The 25025-nt window shown below is 53.0% G+C and overlaps 2 protein-coding genes across 4 annotated transcripts in view; both read right to left on the bottom strand.

Moving 5' to 3' along the window:
- Positions 1–278: 278 nt before the first annotated feature.
- Positions 279–3825, bottom strand: APOA1 (apolipoprotein A1). The gene is made up of 4 exons (XM_083481195.1): positions 3632–3825; positions 2751–2818; positions 2323–2479; positions 279–1264 (listed from the first exon to the last, which is right to left on the bottom strand). The coding sequence occupies exons 2-4, from the start codon at positions 2791–2793 to the stop codon at positions 631–633; spliced, it is 834 nt and encodes a 277-aa protein (XP_083337321.1). The 5' UTR covers positions 2794–2818; positions 3632–3825; the 3' UTR covers positions 279–630.
- A 2947-nt stretch (positions 3826–6772) lies between these two features.
- SIK3 (SIK family kinase 3) overlaps positions 6773–25025 on the bottom strand; it is a 92412-nt gene continuing 74159 nt past the window's right edge. The window contains exons 14-25 of one of the 3 annotated variants that reach the window (XM_083480922.1): positions 24625–24695; positions 21606–21743; positions 18033–18183; positions 17251–17376; positions 15736–15821; positions 14988–15097; positions 14397–14721; positions 13087–13931; positions 10297–10460; positions 9980–10115; positions 9384–9562; positions 6773–8739 (exon numbers count right to left, since the gene is read on the bottom strand). In XM_083480922.1, coding sequence (XP_083337048.1) covers positions 9405–9562; positions 9980–10115; positions 10297–10460; positions 13087–13931; positions 14397–14721; positions 14988–15097; positions 15736–15821; positions 17251–17376; positions 18033–18183; positions 21606–21743; positions 24625–24695 — 2310 coding nt within the window. In that variant the 3' untranslated portion in view covers positions 6773–8739; positions 9384–9404. The remainder of the gene's footprint in view (positions 8740–9383; positions 9563–9979; positions 10116–10296; positions 10461–13086; positions 13932–14396; positions 14722–14987; positions 15098–15735; positions 15822–17250; positions 17377–18032; positions 18184–21605; positions 21744–24624; positions 24696–25025) is intronic. The other 2 variants (XM_083480921.1, XM_083480923.1) reach the window with 2 other exon arrangements.

Here is a 25025-nt window from a genome sequence, read left to right as displayed (position 1 = left end):
CTCTCTCTCCTTCAGGACCCACCCTCTCTTAGTCTAGGCCTCCCTCCCCCACTAAGGCGTTGGGCATGGTGGGGAGACACCCACAGAACTAGCCAGGAGGAAACGAGACCTTTGGACTGGCAAAACCTGCATAAGGAATCCCCACACCCACCCCAAATGCCAACGCTTCAATTCCTACCCACCTCTCACTGCCCTCCCCCTTCTGACCCCCCCAGTCATGCCCTACAGCTCCCAGCCCCCTTCATGGCAGCAGACATCCACCACACAATAGCCATATCTCTTAAAGTTGCTTTTTATTCGGCAAAAGAGAAGGAGAGAGGCACTGGACTGAGCAGGTGGGGATGGCGGTGGGAAGAAGAGGGGGAGAGAAGCTAGGTTTTCTTCCACTCCAGCCTGAGGTCTTCCAGCTGGGGTCTTAAGGGCGTGGGGAGGAGTTGCAACCCCTCCATTCCCTGCTCACACCCCATAACCCACCCAGGGTTGTGGTGCCAAAATGTGGGGTGGGAAAGGTCAGCGATAAATACCGAAGTGGGGAGGCAGTGCTTATTCAGAGGAACCCTGATCAGAGGGAAGAGGGAGGCCCAAAGGTCCAGGCAGGATCCTGGAAGGAGGGGGCTGCCATGCTTCTCTCTAGGCGGCCTGCTGTTGCTGCCCCTTCTTCACCTCCTCCTCCACGGCCTTTTGCACATTGGCGATGAGACCCTCCACGTAGGTCTTGAAGCTTTCCACGCTAGTGGGCAGTTGCTCACGCACCTTCTCCACCATGGGTCCGATCTTCTCCCGCAGGGCAGTGAAGTGCTTCTGGGCCTCGGCCTGAAACTCTCTCAACTTGGGGGCGCCCTGCTCCCGGATCTCCTGCAGCTTCTGGCTCAGCCTCTGGCGCATCTCTTCGGCGTGGGGGGCCACCTTGGCACGCAGCTCGTCCACGTGGTCCCGCAGCTTGTCCCGCGCTTCCTCGGCCACTGGCCTCACCTTCTCCTGAATTGTCTCCAGGTTCTGGCGCACAATCTGCTTCACCTCCTGCTCAATGGGCTCTGCCTTGGCCCGGAGAGCCTCTATTTCCTGGTGGAGCTTCTTGCTGAATTCATCAAAGTAGGGCTGGATATTGGCGTTCACGCTTTCCAAGTGCTTCTTCAGCTCCTCGATCCCCTTGTCCCAGTGCACTTTCAGCTCTTGCTTCAGTTCTTCCATCTCGGGGGCTATTTCTTTGTGCAACTCAGCTAGTATCTGGTGCGCCTTGTCCAATTTCGGAACCAGGCTTAGGCTACAGAGAGAGGATGGGGAGACCGAGTTAGTGGGTGAAGAGAGGGCAGAGTTGGTGCCTAGACCTCTTACTCCAGCCCAGAAGAAGAAGGAAGCCCCTCTCTCCTCGAGAAGCACCAGCCAGTTTCGACCTCCTGTTCTGCTAAGGAAGGTCAGGGTCTCTGCTACCCCTTTATACAATGTGGAGCAGAAGCGAGGAAGCCACCCTCTGCTCCGGCCATCGGTGTTGGGGAGGCCACTTTGTTTTAGTGTCTTTTGCTCTTTCCAACATGTTGGAATGCCTTTGAGTGCCAGAGCTGGGTCTTGCCTTTGGAGTGGGGATGCTCTCTTGGGAGAAGCTCGTCACAGCAAAAGAGGAGCCTCTTTGCTGTCTGAACCCAACACAGAGACCTGCCAAAACTGCCTCCTCGCCCAAATAGCAGCAGCAGCCAACATGAGCCAAGGCTGTGTCGATAAAAATATGGCATCTACTCAGCCTTTATAAAAGGATTCCTCCCCCTACCCTGTCACATACACACCTCAGTTGTCTAATTTAATTTTTTAAAAATCTGTTTATAGGGTTCATACAAGGCATGTCTATTTAGCAGTTGCCTTAAAAAGTATATTTGAGGCTCCTCTTTCAGCTATGAATTTGTGATGCGGTTCAGTAGCCCAGCCAGGGTGGGGTGGGGTGAGGAGGGTCATGCAATCCAGCCCCTCTAAATTGTGTGGAGCTGTCCCTCCCAGGGAAGGCCCCTGAGATCAGAATGGATGTAACCCCCCCCCCCAATATCTGGCTTTTAGCTGGGGGGGGGAAGGAGGTGGTTGGTGCTGCACCACAGTTCCATAAGGGTGAACGGAGATCTGGGGGACTTGGGTTTGGAAAGGCCTCCACAGATATCCACAAAGCCAGCCAGCCAGCCGCTCCTCCCTGTCCCCGCTCCCTCACTGCACAGATGGAAAGCCCTCCTGAGGCAGAAGCACCATCTCCTGAGGAGATAAAGGGGAAGGAGCTTTGGCCACCCCAAAAGCCTACAGCCTGCCAGTCTATTCCCTGCTTGCCTCTAATTTGCTACTCACTCTACTTCCTTGCCCCATTCAGAGTTATCCAGCTGAGTGATGGCTTCACGGAGACCAGTCCTGATGGTTTCTACGTAAACGGTGAGAGCATCGTGCACACGCTCCAAGGGGGTTTGTTGGGGCTCATCTTGCTGCCAGAAGTGGCGGGCCTGGGTTCCTGCAGAAGCAATGCAATAATGGTTAGAGCCTAAGGACAGAGCGTTTAGAAAGCGGCAGTCAGAAGCGAGCCAGGTCTCCCCCAGTTTGGCCCTGAGAAGGCAGAGCCCACTCCTCTACGGCTACACCTCCCTCCACCCGCAAGCAGAGATTAGCAGAGATCGGAGCATGTCCTTCAGAGCTCATCCCCCCAAGGTTCTTGGGCAGGAGTTGGGCTGCCTCAGGGAGAGCTGCCATTCCCTGCCCATGATAACAGGGTCGAGGGGACTCACCTGTGAGGAACACCAGGGCCAGGGTCACTGTGATGGCTCTCATCTTGCAATGCGTTCCAACCTGGAGACTGCAGAAGGGGATCACGTCAGGCCAGAAGAATCCACAAAGATGTAGAAAAACAACAACAGAAAGATTTCTTGAGCTTTTCTCTCCCAAGACCAAGAAAGAGAGAAATTGGAAGTGAGGCGAAAAAGAGGCATGCTGAAGATTAGCCAGAAGAGCCAATGGGAAGACCAGATCCAGCGGATCTTGCCAGTTAGCAAGCAACACAGAAGGACTAGTTACCATAAAGTCTTGCTTGTGGGCTTCCCTGGAGGCACTGGGCTGGCCATTTTGAGAAGCAGCCGGATTCGAGGTGAGGTGGGCTCCCCTTGGCATGACCCCACAGGGCAGCTCTTTCGGCCCTTAAGCAAGAATTGCTGCGTGCAAGACCTGCTACGTCCACCTAGCCCAGCAGCAGCAAGATGCCCAGAGATGCTTCCCAAGCTGGGGCACCTGCTCATTGGAAGAGTCCAATGAGCTTCCCTCCCAAAGGTGTACACCCCAAGGTATCCATTGATTCCAAGAGGAAGCCCCAGGCAGAACAACCAAGTCAGCCTTTGCCAACTTGGTGGTGCCCTCCTGATGTGCTCGGGCTGCTGTGCTAGCTGGTGCTGATGGGATCTGTGGTCCAAAACATTGGGTGGGCACCAGGGAGTTGGCAAAGGCTGATCAAGAAAGAAATGGAGAGGCAACTTCTCTGCAGGGGAAGCAAAGTCTTTTCAAAGAGCTTTGAGAGAGGGAGAGAGGAGAGAGAGAGAGAGAGAGAGAGAGAGAGAGAGAGAGAGAGAGAGAGAAGAGAGAAGCAAGCCATAGTACCAGGAGAGGCCCAGATTCTTACCAGTCCTTTCAGTGTCTGCTGCTTCGTGTGACCGATCCTTCTCGGCGGTGGCTATTTATACCAGAGGTGGTTGTTTATTGCCGAAGATAAGTCAAAGCTGTAAATGGGGAATTCACTCCCAAGTCGTGACTATGTGGCGCTTAGAGTTCAAGGATCAAACACACATCCCCAGGGGGAACGCGCACGATCAAGGAGCAACAGGGGCCTGGCAAGGGACTCCGGAACAAACACAGAAGCTGGGCCTGGGGCCAGCTCTCTGACCCAGATTTGCACTTGTGGGCAGAACAGGAACCCCACGGACCCCTCCGCTCAGCTGGGCAGCCGCCAAGGAAGGAGATTTGCAAGGCTCCTGTTGTTGTTCCCAAGTGGCTTGAGGACTCTGTCCTCGGTGCCTTCAGCAATAACTTCAGGAGAACAACTCTGTGACCTGAAGCCTCCCAGCATGGACCAGGCAAGCCTTTAACAACAGGCCAATAACTGGGGTTGTTCTCCTTTGCTGGGGAGCCAGCGTGCGAGAAAAGTTGTACCTACCGTAAGCTGCTTTCTATCCTAGCCCCCCACTTCCCCAGGCGAAACCTCACCTCTCTTGACAAGGACAAACATCAGAGAAAGTGGCTGACTTGGGCCTGGCTGAAAGTGATGGTGGGGGTTCACACACTGGAACGCTTCCCCATACACAAGAGGAGGAAAAAGGGTTTTGCACACAGCAAATGGGCAGTTATTGGGGAGAAGGGCTCTTGCTTCCAGCAAGTGCCTGATTATTTTTCTTTGGAGTGCAAAACATCTGGACAGAGCCAGGTTAGGGAAAGCAGCTCTATGGGAAGAACCACCACAGCCGTAGAGCGTTGTTCCAAAGACGTCTGAGGCTCTATCTACACCAAGAAAACCTCCTGACTCCACTAAGAGAGTAACTGCAATCTGAACACATTGTGCAGACTCAAGCATTTGGATGCATTTGCTCATTCTGCCTACTTCATTCTTGGATTGCTGGCCCCAGGGAGATAATGTGGATTATCTTTGCCCCACCCTCTGACCTTAACACAGTCTCCTTAACACAGGAGTCTCCTTAACACAGGAAACTGCCTTATACCAGATGAGACTTTGTCATGGCGTGATACGGTCTACTCCAGCCTTCCCCAACCTGGCGTGTTCCAGAAGTTGTCGAACTGCAACTCCCATCAGCCACAGCCAGGAAGGTCAAGGGTGATGATGGGAATCACTGTCCAAAACACTGAGGAGGCTGGTGTCCTCTGATTGGGGTTTTCTAGGATCTTAGGCAGGCAAGGGTCTTTCTGATCATTTTTCAAACTTGATGATACCAGAGATTGACCTACTGTGGGCAGAGCAAGTGATCTGCCAGAGTTATGGACCCATCCCACAACTTCTGAGATTCCATCTCATTGTTCAAGGTTGGAAAGGCCCAAAATTGCCTTCCCAACTTAATGGATTGCTCTCCCCCAAGAGAGGCCCACCTGGTGCCAACCTTGCCATCCTTTAGTTTTCTAGGGCATTTAGGGAGCACCAATGATACAGTATTGTGCTGTTTTGAATATGCTGACGTGATTTTATCACTGTTATGTTTTACTTAGTTGCAAATCACTTCAGGACTTTATTCAGTGTGAAGCAACACATACATCCAATAAACCTCAGCCTCTCCCCGAGAGTGCTGGATTTTACATCAGATAGGAAGGCTGGTGACTGCATGGTGCAACTGAATGCATGAAATTCTGGGCATGGCTTTCTCTGCCATGGGAGGGCGGAGCCTGATTACATGAAACCTCCACAAAAGTGGGGCTGCCACTCATCTTAGAATTCACAGTGTCAGGAAACCTGTCTCCAGAGGGAGGGGGAGTTACTCTCCAGAAGATGAGAAACACATCCTGACTCTGTTTCCATACATGTCTTAGTCTGTTGGAGCAAAAGCCAAGTCTATGGGCACCATAAAGACTAATAATCCCTATCAATTAGCACCATTTTGCATGTGTCCCTTTACTGCCATTCCATCAAGAGTTTTGATATCTATGCCACCTTTGAGGCTGGGGACACAGGAGATAACAGCAAGGAAAACTCTGCCAGCCTTTTAGCTGAAGCCCATACACATCAGAACAGCCTTACTGAGGACTGCAGCTGTAGTTCCATCACCTGCAGAGCATAGGAAGCTGCCTTCTACTGAGTCAGCCCCTTAAGGTCCAGCCAGCTCCATATAGTCAGCACTGGCTGGCAGCAGCTCCATAATGTCTCAGACAAGGGACAAGATGCATACAAGGAACCCCCAATCCAGACTTTCTGGAAGAGAAATCCAAGTAAACCCATTTGGGCACTGTGCTCCATTCTTAGCCTCCCACCCTGAGAATGAATCAGCAGGACTCACTGGGGGAGGAGAATGAAGCAGTGGTGACACCAACCCATTCTCTTGCAAGCCCATCGCCCAAAGAAATGTGACTGAGGTTGTGGAGGCTCTGCTTGGACTCCAAGCCCAGGGCTATCAAAATGACAAAAATGCTGCTCTTGTATCAGCCAGTTTGGCTTTAAAGGACAAACAACTTTTCTGGTGGAAGCAAAGATCTCCTCAGGGAGCACAAATTGCCATTGGATGCCACCAGACTAAAACTGTCAACAGGACCCGACCTTAGCTAATCACTCCTTGGCATGCCATTTTCAGACAAAAATGCTCACATGATGGCACCCCCTCAAAGGGAGATGCTAAGCAGAGACACACCAAGGAGCATTCTATGCCCCCTTCCTCTAGGTCATGAGCAGTGTGCAGCAGGAGGGTCTTTTGATACTAACCCTGGTGATGGGATGCAATGGAGGAGGCAGGTGGGGCCCTGCGATGAAACAGGTTTGGGAAACCCTGTGCTAGAAAATTCAACCTGGGAGCTTTTGCTTGCAAGGAAGATGATCTGTCACTGAGTCCCTTCCCTCCCACCTGGAAGCTCTACTGATCCTGAAGTATGCAAGGACCCAAACATGGGCTTGCGCTGCTACCAATGCAGCACATGGTCAGAACGCAAGGGTCCTCTGCCTAAGGAGGGTCTCCAGAGCCATCACTGCCACTTGTTCAGGGACAATCCCAGCTTAAGGCACCACCACTCCCCAACCCTGGACACAACAGCAAGAGAAAAGCCAGACCAGAGCTGCTGAGAGCCAATCATAATCATGGGTTTATTTGTCATGATCCCACGTCCAACTAAGTTACTAGTTGCAAAATGACCCACCGAAAACGAACAAACAAACGGAAAAAAACTGAACTAAGATTTTGCTGAAAATCTGGGGAGTTTGTTTGTGTGGGTTCTTGTTTTTAGTCCAACATAAATGAGAAAAAATACTTTGGACATTTCCCCCAAAACAGAAATAATAGCAAAGTATATGATACATTCAACATAGACTGCGAGTATTGATTACTACAATACAAAGCAATGATTAAAAACAAAAGAATCCCCCCCGCAAAAACAAAAAACAAAAAGTGTGATACTGCAAAACAGCATAGCCAGGCCAGTCCCTGCATGGCGGTTTGCTTGGAGGGCGGCTGATGCTGCTGTCATCTCTCAGGATCATGTAAACAGAAGGAAAAACCAAAGCAAGAGTCCAAAGCCAGGCCAGAGGAGGCTTTCGGTGCCTTTTGGCCCCTCCCTCCCAGTGGCAGGAGGGAGCAGTGAGCAGCCCTCAATTCCCCCTGCCCCTCCATGGCCCACTCTTCTTCCCTGGTAAGCGAGTCCCCCGCCTCAGTGGAACCGGGGCCACAATCCAGCCTGGAGGAGGAGGAGGAGCAGGAAGAGGCTTCCCCCCACCATCGCTTGCACATCTTGGTATCCAGATGCTGCTGGAAAGGTGAGAACGAGGAACAGGAGGATGATGATGGTGATGATGACGATAGCAAAAGAACCTCAGCCATGCTGGTCTCACACTTCTTCTGTGCAAATTCAGGAGGGCTGCATTGATATATATATTTATATATATATTTAATCCTTTTAAAAAATTCTTCCAAAAAGAGTCAGTAATAGGGATTCTCTGTTGCAGCTTTGTCAAAAGTTCCAAAGGCAGAAAAGATGACAAGAGAGACTCCCCGGAGGCCCAGCCGCTGGAGGTGCCCCAGACCCTGGACCAGTCACAGAAAACAAGTTCCCCAGGGGCTGAGAGAGGGGGAGAGATGGTCTCCGATGCCACACTGGAGAAAAGCCAATACTGGGAGGAAGATGGGGGAGGGGCAAGCAGCAACGTGGGGCGGGGTAGAAGGGGAGGGGCAAAATGCATCCTGCCTTTTATTAACAATTAATTTATTATTAATAATAATAACAACAACAATAATAAAACATTTACCAAAACAAATTCCTACATGATCTGAAGGGAAAGCAAGTTAAAAACAAGAACCAGGTTTTCTCGAAACAAAGGGGGAAAGGGAAAAAAAGAAGAAGTAGTAGCACATGGAATAAAATGGGGGGGGGGGAGATGTACAAAAAGAGAGAAACGGAAGAAAGGACAGAGTGACAAAATTTAAAACAGAAAGGCTGACAGAGGAGAGACACACAAAAGCAATATTGCACCACTGCGGTGGGGGGGAGGGGGGGAAATGGCCAAGGGGTGGGAGGCAAGCGATGCATGGAAGGCAGACGTGGAGGCTTGGCCCCTCCGCAAGCACAGCCCCCCCCCCACCAGCCCCCTGGCCTGGAGGGGCCACTGCAAAGGCAGATCATGAAGAGGCACCGTCCAAAACAGCTGCTTATTGCTTGCGGGTGGGCAGAGCTCCTCTCCCCTTCTGCCATCAGGTTTTCCAGGCAAGGCTGGCTGCCCCCTCCCCTGGCACCTGCCACTGACTGGGAAGGGGGGGCCCTCCAAGCCGGCAGCTGCCCGCAAACTGCCCCCTGCAGCTTCTGTGTGAGGGGGGGTGCTCTGGTCCTTCCAGAATGGCTGGCGTCACAGGCAAATATGGCAATAATGAACATCCGAAAGGAACAAGCACACTGTTGAACCAACGAGGAGGTTGAGGAGGAGGAGGAGGAGCCGCCACAAGATTTCCGTCAAGGAGAAACGGGACGGCCATTTGGCGCAACGCTGCGAGATACTGTTGGTTTGAAATGGACCTTTTTGTTTCAAAGCTGTACATACCCCTGCCGGAAAACGAGAGAGACAAAGAGAGGGGAGTGGGTGGCAGGAATACTAGACACTTGCCTACACAGCTACACAGAGGAACCTCACTAAGCCTTTCTTGTGCCCCACGCTGCTCCACACTCCCACCGCCAGGCATAAAACTGGCTGGCCTAGCAGGGCCCTCTTGGCAATGGCTTCAGGAGCAGGAACAGCTCACTGGGGAGCCAGAGAGAGCCCAGAGCTCTGCCCCTTCCCAAGGGCGGCAGTGAGCAGTGCACCTTTCGAACTCTGAGCCTACTAAGCCTCTTGACCTCTGAGCCAGGAATGCAACACCCAACCTTGAATGCCCCAGGGACGCAGACACAGTATTTCCTCATGCCTGGCTCTTCTGCCTGCAAGGTCCCGAGACTTGCGGCTGGTCCAGAGAGAGCTCTGCTCAGCTCCAGCAGCAGCAGCAAACAGATAGGCCCACCCCTGCAGAAACTTTGGATGTGGCGCTTGCTTCCCCAGTGAGCACGGTGTAGTGCAGGTCAGGTAGTGGGTAGGCCAACATTAAAAAGGAGGGTACTTCCCACCCACCCCAACCCCCCCAATCCCCTTTCTTTCATGGAAGGGGCCCATGCATTTCCCCAGTGCCTGGCACAGGTTTGGACTCAAATGCTACTTACTGTAGCCTGCCTGATCTCTAGACCCCAGCCTGCTCCATCCCAAAGGGCACCTCTGGGTGCTTGTAACTCAGCAGGACGTCAGTAATACACGTGGAAGAGTAACAAGAGGTGTTTAGATGCTGGTTGCCATCTGCTAGGTTCAGGTGCTCTTGACCTTCCAAGTTCTCTCCACAGTCTGCAAAACCAAAGACAAGGGAAGCTGAAGTGAAAGCTCAGGCGAGGCCTGGAAGTGTGCGTTTGGCTCCAAGATTCAGGAGCCACAGGGCATGCCAAGCGCAACATGCCCCAGGGAGAGAGGGCTGCAGCTCAACCCGGAAAGCTTAACAAAGGATCCCGCTGTCCCATCTAGATGTTCAACCTGGTGCCTAGTGTGAGAAGGGTGGAGTTGTTAATGTGGCCGTTCCCACTCCAGGCCCACAGACACAGAGCACTCACAGATGCTCCCCACCTCTCAAATCCAGAACTGTCCCCGGCTCACTTTCCTGGGCCAGGCCAAGCAAGCGGGTCACTCTGCCCAGCCTTAAGTCAGACGCCTTTGGCTGGACATGCAACGAGGCACCACCTGGCGGCGCTGGAGGCTCCAAGCACTCACCTTCTTCACTCTCCCCATCATGGAGCGGCTGGCTGCCCATGAGGGAAGACTGGCTGAGCACAGCGTCGGACATGCGGGCAGAGCTGAGCGCCTTCCCTGCCATTAGGCTCATGCCCGGCAGAGTGTCCAGTTGCACCTGCAGGCAGCAGAAAGGAAAGGCTCAGAGACCTGCAAGCGGCACTGCTAAAGAATGAGAAGGAAGAGGCTGGCCAGAGGAGGTGGGACCAGGGCCTTCACCTCCACCACACCATAGGACAGGTGTGTCACCTTGACACAGGGGACCCCCATCCCCACCAACACCCCTCTCCCCAACATACATAGGCATCGTCGCTGTTTTGAATGGTGTGGTGTCTCTGCAAAGGCCGGGATCTGTGATGCACACCAGGAATCGGCCTTGTGGGATAACTCTCTGGCCCATCTGCATCTGGCATCTCCACGTGGCCAGGAGAGCTTCTTTCCATGCAACCTGTGGCCATGGAGTCTTCGTGGGCAAGGGAGAGAGAGACAAAAGAGGAGGGAGGGGAAAGACCATTATGTCCCTTCAAAGGCACCCATTCCCCAACCACAAGTACCGTAAAGTCCTTCTGGCTCAGGCCGTAAGTACAAGGAAAGAGAAACCCCTTTTAATTCCCTCTTCTCATTCACTGTACACGCTTTCCATCAAGACATTCATGGGAATTACCCCATTTTTATCCTCACAATGGCCCTGCGACAGAGCACAACCGGCTTAGGGCCAACCTGCCAATCACAACACACACACCCTTTGATTCGCAGCAGCAGCAGAGCCACTTCCTGGTATGAAACCATGCTTTGCGTAGACTCTCTGCGGCACAGCCTGTGGAGATGCCCCTGGATATGGGAGGAGCTGAGAGGCAACTGCAGCTCCTTGGTGGGCTCTACACAGCACCCCAAAACAAAAAAAGGCAGTCTTCCCTCTCTCATGTGTGGGGCACCTGCTGTTGGACACACAGTTGTGCAGAGACCCACGATCAGCTCCTGTTCCCTGCAGTGGAGCCTGTGCACGAGACCCTTCCCCAACAGGCAGAAAGTGCCTAGCTCAGGCCCACAGGGCACAGCCCGCTTCCTGGCATGGGCCCACCTTCCCCCATTCCACACAGCGGAGACATGCAGTGGAACGATTCCAAAGGGCGGTGCTCCTCGTTCCAAAGGGGCCAGGCCAAAGATCAACTGCTGACAAAACTGTTGTTCTTGCAGGGTGTAAAGGCTGTCCTTTATCACCTCAGGAGCCACCACCCACAGGGCACAGAAAGGGCTACTAGCAGGCAGCGCTGTAGGCAGACGGGAGGCATCTGCACAGCACAATGTCCTCACCTGTGTCTCCCCCAAAGCTCTTTCCTCGGGCCTAAGGTGCAACAAGCCCTGGCTCTGGCCAATGAGTAGGAGGCATGGAGGTGGCCTTTTTGTCAGAACTAGGATTCCGTATGGAAAACAGGGACAGGAGGGGAAATGCTCTTTTGGGCTCCTCCCCCCCCCCCGACTGTTTTCAGCCCAGCTTGTTGTTTTAAAGGACTCTTAAACTTTCAGAACTGGTGCTTAAGCATACTTTCCCCCTCCTCCCTCCCTATCCCTTTTTCTTTTTTTGTGTTGTGCCTTTTAGAATGCAAGGGGCAGCAGCTGTGGGTTTTTAAAAATAAATAAGTAAATAAAAATCTGTAAGCTGCTCTGGGAGCCTTTTCAGCTCGAGAGAGGATAAAAAAGGACTTTAAATAAATAATTAGCCAGGATTTCACAATCCCAAAGAGTACCCAGGATTCCCATCTATCACACCACTCTTTCTATATGTAGCCGCAAAGCTGGAGTCAGTTTAACTTTCCTGGAAAAACAAACAGAGGATGCTTCAGGCAGGAGAGGGGAAATATGGCCGACTCTGCCACCAGAGAGGCTTCTGCCCTCCTTCCTGCTGCTCCTCCAAATGGAGGACCTCCAATGACCAGCTGCTGGCCCCTGACATCTGCTAACCCATTGCCCCCACCAAAATGAGCAGCAGGCCATATTTGGCCAGAGCAGGACAAGGCAAGGAAGAGAAATAGGGTCCTGATCAGGGTGCTCTCATCCAGCCCCAGAGCCAGGCAGGTGGAAGGCAACACACAGGAACTCTTAGCTTGGCTGAGGAGGCAAGTGTGAAGCCTGGCTTGCTTGGTTTCCTTCCCTTGGGCCACTGTCCCATGCAATGAGAGCACCTTCTCCTCCTGAGCAAATTCACCCCCATACCAACCCTGTGCCACAAACACTTCCGGAAGTGTTTGCTTGCTGCCTGAATGCCGACCTGCCTGTACTCTTAATCCCCTAATCTGGGGTGGGGGTGGGGGCAAGGTATTCACACAAGGTCAATCCTTCTATACCAACTTGGAAAATGGCTCTGTGGTATTTACCTTGCTTGCCCTCCCATTTCACAGATGGGAATGATTAAGACCAAGAGAGGATAGTGGCTCACCCCAGAATCCATGTGAGTTCCCAGCTCAGCTGGGCCTTGAGCCTGCCTCTCCCAGAGCCAATCCACTGAACTGCCATTAACTCAAGAAGCAGGCAGGAAGGCCCTAGGTGATCAGAAGAGATCAGCTGGACAAGGGCAATGACTCTTCTGGTCCCGGTGCCTCTTAATGATCTCACAAGGAATGTAAGAAGGCAACAGCCCCCTGCTGCTGTTACTCCTCAGAAGATGGTTTCAGGAGGCAGGCAGGCTCCAAGCTTGAGGTTTCCCTTTGTTGGCATTTCCTCTCCTGCAGGCTCCATGGATTTGTCTAACCCCCTTTGAAAGCCATGGGCCATCATGACACCCTGTGGCAGCCAAGTCCATAAATTAGTGATGTCCGGTGCGAATAAGCCCCTTTCCCCCCTCCAACCACCACCCTGGCCACACCCATAAGCCATGGGAGCCTGCCCTGCTCTCCTCCCACCTGCCCATCCCTCCATCAAGACAGGTGCCACTTGCAGAGCAGCATGCGAAGGCGGCCTGCTCAGCAACCCAGGTCCTATTCCTCAGAGTTTCTCGCCTCTTTCTGCCCCCTGCCCATCCAGGCCAGCCCCACCCAACCGGCCACCCAACGGTGCCCTGTTCTGTGCCCCTGGGCAGGGCCTGGCCTTACCTCTACCAGGCATCTTATTCCGACTGAAGGTGGCAGCTGGCTGGTGCCTGTAATGGTGCGCCCCCAATTCCTGCTCCTGCTTGGCAGTCCCAAACAAAGCGTCTGGGTCCCCAGGACCACCGGCACTTAAGAGCAGTGGAGCCTCGTGGCAAGCTTTGGTCTTATTGCCTGGGAAGCTGTCCCGTTCCCCTTCACACACGCAGTCCACTTCCTCCTCCATGCTCTCCGAGTGGACCAAGGTGGGCTGGTGAGCGTACCCATGGGCTGGCACCGAGGCTGGCGCCTGCTGGATACATTCGTGCGCCCTCACTTTCAAGAGGTGCTGGGGACTGGTGTGGTGGTGGTGATGGTGGTGATGGTGAGGGTGGTGATACGTGTCAGTGTTCTGATAAGGCAAAGACAGAGCCTGGCGCTCTGACAGTTTCTGGGCCACGCTGGTAGCCACATGTCCGCTCTCCCCTTGGCTCATGTGCCGGATCAGCTCCTGGAATTCCTGCTGCTGCTGCTGCCGCCGCTTGATGAGCTGCGCCACCTCGGCCTGGGGCAGCCGCAGGTCCGTGTGGCCCGTGAGTGAGTGCCGGGGCGAGAGCAGGCCCTGCAGGATGTGTGGGACTTGCTGGTGCCGGCTATAGTCTGGTGGGGTGGGGGACAGCAGCGCCTGCTGCAGGGCTGACGTGGCGTAGTGCTGCTGCTGCTGAGCGCTCTGGGAGAAGCTGGGGAACTGCTCCACCTGCGGAGGGAAGCCCACTGCTGTAGCTGGGCTGTAGCTGCTTGGAGGGACACGGGCCTGCTCCGGAAACAGGTGGGGGTGCAAGTGCACCTGGTCGTAGCCAGTTGATGGATACCTGTGTGGATTGAGAGACAGAGAGAGAAGGAAGGAAGGAAGCTCTTTAGGAGCACAGGAGACACTCCTCAAATGCTTTGTGGCCCGGAAGGAGGATTTGGGCTGGTCTTCAACAGCAGCCAGCCAGTTGGCCCAGAAAGAAGAGATGACCTCATCACTTCCACAACCCACATCATCCAGCCTCAGGACAGAGAAAATGTTCCATTCACAGAGAGCCTGGCTAATAATCATTGATCAGCTGCCCCTCTGCCCATCTACCCAACCCTTTCTCAAAACCTACTTAAGCAAGATGTCATCACCACCTGCAGACCCCACAAGTGGACCAGGCCTAGCCTGGGAGAGAAGCACTGCGGTCCAGGGACGGCACCACTTGGGAATCTCACCCTCTGCGTAGGTGCTAGCCAGGCCAACTGTGAATTGGCACACATAACACCCCAAAACTACCCCATTGTTGCCATAGCCATACCTGTGCGATTCTGCGTTGTCCGCGCTGAGCTGCTTGGAGAGGGGCCTGTGCCCGTAAGTCAGGGAGGCCATCAGACTGGCACGATGGTGCATCTGCAGCTGATTGGCACTGACGGGGGTGGGCATGCCCCGCCCAGCCTGCAAGAGGCTGCCGCCCATCCCATCTCCTGGCTCCTGCACTTGGATGGCTACCGGTTGCCCCTGCACTTGCTGCGGCATGCCCATGCAGGAGAGGGCCACATTGGGGGGAGGTGAGCAACTGCCCGACTGCTGGAAGATGGCGCTGTGAGAGGGCATCCCTTGGAACTGCGACGGCGAGGCTGCACCTGCAAAATGGAAGCCTTTCCATTAACTGCCTTGGCTGGGATTCACAATGGCTACTCTCTGTGTAAGCGGGGGGAGGGGTTCTTTGTCCACCATTTCAGGAAACAACTGTGATTGCTCACTCATCCCTCAGCTGAGTTCTAATGGTGAAGGTGGCAGACTGCCTAACCTGGGACTCCCCCAGCTAGCTGGAGCAAGCAACCCCCGGCGGGAATGGGGACGAAACCAAAATGCAGCTCAGCAGGAGAGAGATGCTGCTGGCACTTACTGTGGCTCTGGAGCATGCTGCTGCTGACTGGAGGGGGGCTGCTGTCCGTTTGCCTGAAGAGATGGTTGTTGGGATGGTTTGGAGGTGGGCTGGAGGGCTGGATCCGTAACCTACACACACACACACAAGCACGTCAGGTATGTTTATGTCACCACAGAAAATCGCCAGCACAGGCCTAATGGCGTCATCGTAAGGGCGAGCCAGGCAATCTGTAAGTTTTTATGGCATATCAGCACCCAGGCTGTATTGCACAATACACTGGATTACGTTGACAGAAAGTGAGAAGGCAAGAGCAGGCCTGGGCAAAACACACCACCACTGCCTTGGCCAAAGCTTACCTATAGCATGAAGTGGAAGAAGGGTGGGGTAGGGGACTGACATTGGAAGCAGCTGGGAAGGGGCTTCCTCACTTGGCCAATGCCCCAGCAGCCCTGCCATTCCCCAGCCTTCTCTATGAGGCAGTCCTTGCAGGGACTACAGCCTTTCCCTGAAAAGAATGCAATAAGACAACCTCCCAGCTGAGAAGGCGCCTGTCTGTCTAAAAAAAAAAAGCTTTTCTGAGTCTTCCATCTAAACTTAAGCACCTCTCCTTTTTTGCCTCTCAGCTTCACAAATGCAGCTACAGCAGGCCAAAGCGCCTAGGCTGATCAAGCTGAGACTGGGTCCCTTTGAGCAAGAAGGTGCCAACACTTTCCTGCAAGGCACGGAGAAGGCTTGAGGCCTGCCAAGTGCAGGAGCTGTTCCTTACCTCTGAAGCTGGTGAGTGAGCAAAGCAGGCTGGCTTTCTCCAGGAGCTTGCAGTGGCGGAGAAGGCTGAGGAGGGCGGACACAATCCTGCGCACCACACAGGAAAGAGGAAACAAAGAAGAGTGCTGGTGAGCAGCGACATCCGCAGAACACTCTGAGAGCACTCTGCAAAATGGGGGCAAAGCAGCCCCATGGAGCCAAGCTATGCCAAGGCGTTCAAGCAACTCTCCTCCTGCCTCAGAGAAAGCAACCTGTCAGACATTGGCCCAAAGGGCTGGCAGCTGAAGCTCTGGAACGGAGAGAGATGCTGCTGGCACTTACTGTGGCTCTGGAGCATGCTGCTGCTGACTGGGGGTGGGGGGGGTGGAGAGCTGAAAGGGCAGAAGGAACTACAGTGGTGCCTCGCAAGACGAAAAGAATCCGTTCTGTGATTCTCTTCGTCTAGCAGTTTTTTCGTCTTGCGAAGCAAGCCCATTGACGGATTAGCGGATTAGCGCTATTAGCGGCTTTTTGCGGCTTATCGGCTTATCGGATCAGCTGATAAGCGGCTTAGTGGCTTAGAAAAAGGGGGGAAGGGGGGAAAAACCCGCAGGAACTCGCAAGACATTTTCATCTTGCGAAGCAAGCCCATAGGAGATTCGTTTTGTGAAGCACCTCCAAAACGGAAAACTCTTTCGTCTAGCGAGTTTTCCGTCTTGTGAGGCATTCGTCTTACGGGGCACCACTGTACAACGCTCCAGGTTGCCCTATCTAAAGAAAGAGGGCCAAATGGGGGAAGAGCTGGTTCAATCTCTGGCAGCACAGCATCACCAGCTAAAGCTGGTAAAGATCCTTGCCTGAAACCCTGGCAAGCCTCTACCAGCCAGTGTAGATAATACTCAGCTAGATGGACCAATATTCTGAATTGCTGTAAGGCAGCTTCCTGTGTTTCTGATTCTGACCAACAGGGAGGAGCATTTCAGCACTAGACAACTCTCTCTCTCTCTCTCTCTCTCTCTCTCTCTATCCCCCACCCCAATGAACCACAGTGGAAGCGCTTGAGCTGACAAGACTGAGTTTTCACTTGACACAGACATGCTCATGGGCATCTAGTGGGGGGAGGCACAGGAAGCTGACTCCTACTGAGTCAGACCTTTGGTCCACCTAGCTCAGTCTCTTTTATACACTGACTGGCAGCGCCTGTTTCCAACAGGAGTCGCTCCCAGCCCAACCTGGAGATGCTGCTGGGAATTGAACCTTCTGTATGGAAAGCATACAGTGGCATTGGGTTAGAGCAGTTTCCCAAACTTGGGTCTCCAGGGGTTTTTGGACTACATTTCCCATCATCCCTGAACATTGGTCCTGCTAGCTAGGGATGGTGGGAGTTGTAGTCCAACAACAGCTGGGGACCCAAGTTTGGGAAACACTGGGCTGGAGCCATGTTCTAAAGAGGGCTGGGCTAGCATGGCACAGTCCAGAGCAGAGACATCCTAGTCACTTATGCCCTCCTCCTGATGCTCCTTGGAAGTGCCAGTACCTGGATCTGCTGATGAAGGATCTGCTGATGCTGTTCCTGCTGGTACAAGATGTGCTGCTGCTGCGTCTTCTCCAGGGTCCTCTCGTCCATGTGGCCCCCATACATCTTCTGGAGCTGCTCACACTCCTGAAACAACCCACCAAGTGACCTTTTGCTGCTTCATGGCTAAAGAAAGCCAGAGGGGGCGCGGCAGGAAGGGGAGGCTCACAGGCAGCCTTGCTACTGTGGCTCCCCCTGGTTTTCAGATGAGCCCCACTCATTGCTTCAGTGGCAGCAGGAGGAGAGACCCACGTAGCACTTGCTCCTTCAGGCACTGCCAGCAACAGCAGCAAAGTAGCCAGAGGGGGCAAAAGCCCCAGATGGGGCCAGCTGGATGCAAGACAAGAGAAAGTCCTCTTGGGACTTGGAGTGCTCCCTCCCCACCACAACAATTTCAAGGGCAGGTCCTGGGGAGCATCTTATTCACCATCACATCTTTTTCTACAAGACACTGGGAGCTGCTCTAGTGCTGCAAGGACTCCAAGGCTTCCTAGCCCCTGCTTTACATTTGTCGCAGAGCAGGAGACAAAGCTATTATTCAACCTGGCCTAAGAGCAAGATACAGGGAGGATGCAATGAACAATGGTGGGATGCTAGGTGAAAAGTGGCTGGAGGTTGAACAAGGAAGGAAGCTTTTTCTGGGAGCTGCAGAGCTCAGTTCTGCCAGGAGCCTGGATTGGTGGCCCATGCTGCTCCCTTTCTTGCCTGGCTTGGTTTCCACCCTTGCTCTCCCCTCTCAGTACCTGCTGCAGCTGCTTGATGCTGCTGTGGTTGCCCATCTTCTCCAGCTGGGCCTTGAACGCCTGGATGCTGGCAGCCCCGTCTGAGAAACGGCGGACCGGAGAGAAGCGCTCCGTGGGGAGGTGCAGAGTGTTGGAGTCTTTATAGACATAGCTGTGCATGCACGGAGACAGAAAGGTGGGATTAGAGGCACCAGCTTAACCAAAGCCATGTTCTCAGCAGCCTGGCCATGTTCTGCGCCCACCCCTCACAGTTTGGGCAAAGGAACTTGCCAACTTGCTCTCTGCGCAAAAGAGATTGGAAGTGTGGTGTCCTGGGGCGCCTGCAACCCTAGAAGCAGGAACGAGTGGCTCTGCTCCAGCACCCAACAGTTCTCAAGCCATGTGGGACACCCAGCAGACCTTCCAGCTCCCAGGGCCTCAGACATTTGCTCCCTGGCATTAACTGTTGGAGGACCTGCATTATCCTGCACAAATAAAAGGGGGTCATTGGCAAGCTGCTGAATCATAGCACCAGAGAGTGCCAGGAGCAGGGGATCGTGTCCCAGCTGGGGAAGCCTCAGCTAACTACTAAAGCTGTCCCAGCCAAATAAGAACAGAGGAACATAAAAAAGGCCTGCTAGAAGAACAGGCCAGCGGCCCATCTAGTCCGACATCTTGTTCTCACGGTGGCCATCAGATGCCTGTGGGGAACCCACAAGCAGGACCCAAGCACAGGAGCCTCTCCCCTGCTGTGATTTCCAGCTCAAGGCAGAATATAACCATTGTGGCTGGTAGCCATTGACAGTATCCCCCTCCTCCATGAATTTGTCTAGTCCTATTTTAAAGCCATCCAAGTTGGTAGCCATCACTGCTTCCTGCAGGTGTCAATTCTATAACTTAACTATGTGCTGTGTGAAGAAGTTCTTTCTTTCATCTCTCCTGAGTCTTCTCTTCCAACATTCAGCTTTAATGAATATCATAAAGTCCTAGTATTTCAAGAGAGAGGGGAAAAACCCCCTCTCTGTTTGCTTTCTCCACACTGTGCATCACCTTCTACACCTCTATCGTGTGCTCCCCTTTTCTCTCAACTAAAATGCCCCAGATGCTGTAACCTTTCCTCATAGGGGTGTTGCTCCTCTCCCTTGAGCATTCTGGTTACCCAGCTGGTTCACAGCATCAACAGACTCCGGAAAGGCAGCCTGTGATGACTAAGCAGTGAGAAGACCCAGAGTCCCCTAAACACTGCAGGCTCGAAGATCCTCTCAACCAGCATGCTGCCACTTGTCTCTCTCCCCCTCTTATCACGCTTGCCCTTTTGCTGACAGTATATTACATGAAAATATGATGGCTGGGAGGGCAGTGCCAGCCAAAGGTCAAAGGACAGCAAAGGACTCCACCTCAGAGAGAGCCTGGCTTCAGTAGAACCCTTTCTTCCCCAGTAAGCACATCTGGCCCAGGTACTAGCTGCAATGCTCACAGATGCCCCACGCTAAAGGAATTTAGAAGAAGGAAATGGGTTTGCAGGTCCACAGCCTCTGCCTTCCCTGCTGCAAAGCCCTGCTAGGCTTGCCCTTCTTTATATGTAAGCAAGAGATTGACAGGAACGGCTCATTGTAGAATGTAGGGTGAGGATGTGCAGAGTATACGACCCCCTCCCTGACTTATTTACATCCCGCCTTTCCTCCAAATAGCTCAGTGCAGGTCACATGGTCTCGTTAGGAATTAAGCAGCGCCAAACAAGTCCCACCTCTCCACTCCCAACCACAACATTGGATCCAAGCAAATTGTCTTGGGGTGGCAGCCTAGGAAGGTGGACAACAGAAATGGGCTATGCAGTGCCTTTTCCAACTATGTTCCAGCAGAGGAGGTGGTTCCCAAGGAGCAGCAGGGCTCAGGCTGCTCAGCTCAGCCTATATAAATCATGGCTCTGGTAGGCATCAGACAAGATGCAGCCTTGCTGAAACCCCTCTTAAAACACAAAGGATTTTCCACTGGCCATGTTGCAGGGTGAAGTGACTCTCAGCATCTCCAGAACCGGTTGCATTTCATTCTCACCCATGTGCCCTACCCACTTCTGATGCCACCGCCAACCAGTTAAATGAACTTCAAGGGAAACAGCAACCATTTCCTTGCAATGTTGTGCCGGTCGTGGGTGGCTGGAAAGGGGCTTTGACACTGAATCATTGGTGGATTAAAGAAGAGCCTGTTTATGTGCCAACACCAAAATCTATAGTGATTAGCTACTCAGGCCCTGAAGTCACCTGGAGCCAAGAGAGCTGCAGAAATAGCTCTTATCTCTTTCCCACCTTCCCTGGTGTAAGTCCTGGAGAAGGGCAGGTGTGCCAGGAGAGAGACCTGCAGTGGTCTTCCTTAAGCCAGCAGGAGGAACTGGGCACCTGGGAAACACATTGAGAGGCGGGGTGGAGGGAGATGCTGGGCTCAGAGCTGCCTCCGCCAAAGAATTCTGTTTACTCAGCCCCATGATGTCCCTGTCAGAGTCACACAGGACTGTGCTCCTGTCCTGCAGCAGAGCTTAACCAGGAGTTACCCAGGGCCAGCACAGCTTATCTTTGCTTTCCTCAGGTTCCAGCGTGGCGCCAGCATGGCCTCAGCCAGCTCAGAGTTCAACTGTTCCAGCTGGCGATGTCACTGCTCGGCTCTGAAGCTATCCTGACGACAATTACAAAACAGGCTTGCAAGCCGCAGCAAGGTGGGTCAGGAAAGGGGCTTGGCGGCGGCAGCTCACACCTAGGATTAAAGGGACAGGAGGACAGCAGGGTGGGAGGGGGCGAAGGGCTACGGCTCATATGTGGACAGACTTGCAGCAGGAGTCCAGGTGTGTGTGTGTGATATCATGTAGAACCCATTTCGCAACAGTCAAAGGTCGCACTTGTTCCTCTGCCACAGAGCCACCCCCCTCCCCTGGAATTTTAGCGAGGAAACATTGCAGGCAAACACATACAGTTCTGGTGGTGCCAATCCCATGACAGAGCTGTTGACACAAACAAGGTTCAAAGATTCTCCTCTGAGGGCTGTTATGGTGAGGTAGCAGCCCATACCTCTATCAGACTATTCCAACAGCCTCAGGTCACTCAAACGATGCTGTGTGAACCCCGCCCACCAAGGGTAACAATCCTGCAACTATGTACGTGGTCGATGTTCATATGATGTGAAAGAGAGTCAAGTCAAGAGCTTTTGTCGGGGGGGGGGCAGGAGGAGGAGCTGCTGACACTCTCTCAACTAACTTCCACTGCTGATTTACCCCTCCAACAAATGGGGTCAAGTGGCGTTTTGGGTTGTAACTCCAGGCAAGCCAGTTGGTCAGACAGAAACAGCTGTGACACATCCTTTCTTACAGAGGTTTCCTGCTCCCCAACAGAGTAACAAAGCGCCCCACCCTTGCTATGCCATGCCCAGGCCTGAACGACAGCTGCCTCCTGTCTAATCCTCTCCTGCATGTAGAGGGCCTGGAAAGCCCCTTCAAGTGCCTGATCAAAAAAAGCCTTTTTCTTTTTTTCTGCTAGGGGGTGCCATTCTGCCCAGGACAGGTTCCCTGGTGCAGAACTGCCCAAGCGGCCGGTGCCACCTACTCACCGGTGCTGGTCGGGTGCCAGGTGTGATGCCCGGGAGCGGAAGGGCTGCTGTCCTAGCTGCCTCTGCAAGTCGGGCGGGATTTCCGCAGTGGGGTTGGTCATTGCCAGTGTGTGCCTTTTTGACCTATTGGCCAAGTATCTGCAACAAGCAGGAGCACATTTGGTGAGAGGGAGGGGTGGGGGCTATGCCTGGAATGCTCCAAAGAGGGAGCGAGGGGGGTGGAGAGAGGGGACAGCGAGGCAGTGGAGGCACCCACCACCCAGCTTTCTCAAAAGAGTTTCTTTAATGGAAATGGGGGTGGGAGAAAGACCGCCCTTTGGGGGCCCAGGGAAACTCTGGAGAAAGCAGAAACGCCAGCCTACAGAAAACCCAAGCAAAGCATTGGTGGAGGTTAAGAGCAGGCTCAGAAGGTTGCAGCAGGTGTAAGGAGGAGGGCTCCCTTTTTGCCGGAAAAGGGGACTGTGGGGGAAGGTGCTATCTTGATGCTGGCACTGGGCCAATGAAGCTAACGAGCTTCCTGGAGAAACAGGCAGCTCATTCTGACACAGGACTCCCAAGCAGAAGTCAAGGCCTCACGCACCAGGAATACTGCACATGGGGCAAGTCCCCGCAGCCTTTAAGAGTTACCCAGAGGGGAGAATTTCCACTGGTGCAGCCTTTCTGAACATGGTGAGGTGGGGTAAATGATGGCTGCGACAAGGGTTTCGTTTGCGCCACTCTTAAAGGAGCAGGGGCCCTCTGGCCATCCAACCATTGCAGCACTTGGTCTAAGCGATGCTAGAAGGAAGCATCAAGAGCGCCACCTAGACTCTGTTCTTGGGCACTTCCAGGTGCACCTGGGCAAGAAGAGGAGAGAATAAGGGCATGTCCAACACAAAGGGAATTGTTCAGGTCATGTATGCAAAAGCTGCCATGTTTCAGCAAAAGTTAGACATAAGGGCAGCCTGGGCCTCTGAAAGGCTCACTTGCCTCCAGGGAAGGGAAAGGTTGGGTGTCCCACCCCCACAATTCCTGGATCTGTGCTAGGGACCAGCTCTTACAGGGCTCTCAGATGAGTAACCTACAACATGGCTTCCTGAGTTCTCTCCTAATTTCATTGCTGAGAGTGTTGAGATGAGCTTTGGCTATAGTATACTTGTACAGACTTCAGAGATTTTAATGCCAATTATGTTGTGACCAAAGAGGAGCAGCAATTAAAGCTATTTGCCACCACCACCACACAGGAGGAAAGCAGAGTTAAGAGGATGGAGAAGAGTTAGTGCTGTGGGAACAAGCCAGCATCTCAGGTGGAGATCAGGTCATTTCCTGAGGAGCTCTAAATCTGCCGCTTGCTAACAGTGTTTCATTTCTATATCCCAGAGACCAATCTTTCCCTTAACTACATCAAGCAGTTTTGGAGGGAGAGAGAACAACGAGCTGCAATTCAAGGTCAGGCACCTCAAACAAACCCAGGGCAGGAGGCGAGAGGCCAGCCCATGGGTCCCCTCCAAGGTTCTGCAAGCAGAGAAGCTAACACCGTTCTATGAAGGTCAATATTTGCACCCACCCCTGCAGGAAGGATGTTGACTCTTGAGACGTGGCAGCCCGTGGCATGGTGTGACAGCCAACACTAAGTGGGAAGGCAGGCAACACCATATTCTCTAGCCACATAGTCTCATCCCAGTATGTGAGGGGATTTGACTCAAGTATGTTGACTCCATTAACCTGCCCAGCAAGACTGACATCTGTCCCAGCCCAAAGGCAATGGGGAGGGGACATAGCTCACAGGCAAAGCACCTGTCTGCCATGCATGAGCTCCAAGTTCCATGTACAGCATCTCCTATTCCATTTTTTGAGAAACAGGTCATGGGAAGGAGGCTTTTCTGCCCAAGATCCTGGAAAGCCATGACTGATCAAAGTTGGCAAATATTGAGCTGCAGTGGTCTCGGTTTAAAAACAGATTCAGGCAGACAGGTGTATGTATAAAAAGAATCCTAGTCCAGTGACCAGAGTCTCCAGTTAAGGGAACAGAGGCAAAGACCTCCATGAACCAATAAGCTGGGCTCTAGACGCATTGCCAGCTAGGCTACTCCAGGCTAGAGGAACTACTGGATCAACTCAGCATAAATAAGTTCCATGAGCCATTATAAAGGATATCACACAGGGTCAGATTTCATGCCACAAAGGCAGTCTCATCTGATTTACATACTGCAGCTCTGCCCCATCATACAATGATTGCTGTTCACCAAAGTAGTGAGGGTGTTGGAGAATGGAGAGTAGGAACGGAGAGGACACTACATTCCCAAGGGGTTTGAAGAGGGGAAAGAGGAACCACTAGAAAGCCTCCCCCAGATAGATGGAATAAGGAACCACAGCTATCCCTGATAGAATCCTCCATGGATATTTCATTCCTTTAAAAAAGCCTCACCAACCAACCAGTTTCTGTCTGCCTTCTTTTGTCTCTAAAGGGGAAAGGATACCCCAATCTTCAAGGAGGCATCTTTTCCAGGCAAACTCTGAGCTCTTTACAAGCAAAGGTAGTTGCCTGGAAATAAGGAAGGCTGCTGTTTAAATAGCAAGCTACTTGGTAGATGCTGTTCACAGCTGCTACCAAGGCAGCCTGCAAGACTTTCCTTGGGACACAGGCTACAAGGAGCATCAAAAGAAGCATGCTAAAGCAAACGGCTTCAGCAGCAGCATTGTAGTTGACCATTTTGGACCCCCATCAGTGAGATCAGATGTAGCCAGGGTGTCAACTGTAGGCATCTTCTTCCAAGAGCTATACTAACAGCTGAGGCCCCAAATACCAGAAGATCCACCTACCCAGGGAGGTTAGTGGGAAGACCAGGGGAGGGAGCAGGAGCAGGTCACAGCTGCAGCAGAGTCCACATGAAACACCAGTTCCCAGAGAAGCAGAGGCAAAGCAGAAACCACAAGCCAACCTGCTGCCTAGCTATAGCTAAAGCAGCTGCCAGGCACCAGAGGGTGCCTCCGAAGACAGCAACAGCACCACCAGCAGCAGCAGCAGCAGGAGTGTTACCTCTGCACAGCTTCTTGATCTGGCTCTCCATCTGAGCTCTCCTCATCCACAGGGGTCACGGCGGGCACTGCCTGGAAGGACAAGAAAGGGAAGGGGGCTTGGCTCTGCAGAAAGGTTTTTACACACCCAGGTACTCCACACTTGGCACCATTCCCCACACACTCCCACTCCACAGCCAGCCCCACCTGAAGTTCATTGCTTCCACAGAAGATAAAGATACCCCAAGAAAGAGTCTGAACTAAGAAAAAGAGGCCGAGCTCTTCCCCAAGCGAGACACATCCTAATGCCCTTTAAGTCCAAAGGACTCAAGAGGGACATGCTTGGCAGGGCTGCTTAGTTTGTGCCAATGAATGTCTCAATAAAAAGTCTGCCTTGGCCTCATTTCCTAAAAACAGGTTTTA

This window comes from Podarcis liolepis (genome assembly GCF_965112155.1).
Source record: "Podarcis liolepis genome assembly, chromosome: 16".
Taxonomy (NCBI): Eukaryota; Metazoa; Chordata; class Lepidosauria; order Squamata; family Lacertidae; genus Podarcis; species Podarcis liolepis.
This window is presented reverse-complemented; position numbering and strand designations above follow the sequence as displayed.

Coding starts and splice junctions, on each gene's coding strand:
- APOA1 (XM_083481195.1), bottom strand. CDS start 2,793: ATGAGAGCCATCACAGTGACCCTGGCCCTGGTGTTCCTCACAG. Junction 2,480..2,750: donor GGCCCTGGTGTTCCTCACAG/GTGAGTCCCCTC, acceptor TTGCTTCTGCAG/GAACCCAGGCCCGCCACTTC. Junction 1,265..2,322: donor GAATGGGGCAAGGAAGTAGA/GTGAGTAGCAAA, acceptor CTCTCTCTGTAG/CCTAAGCCTGGTTCCGAAAT.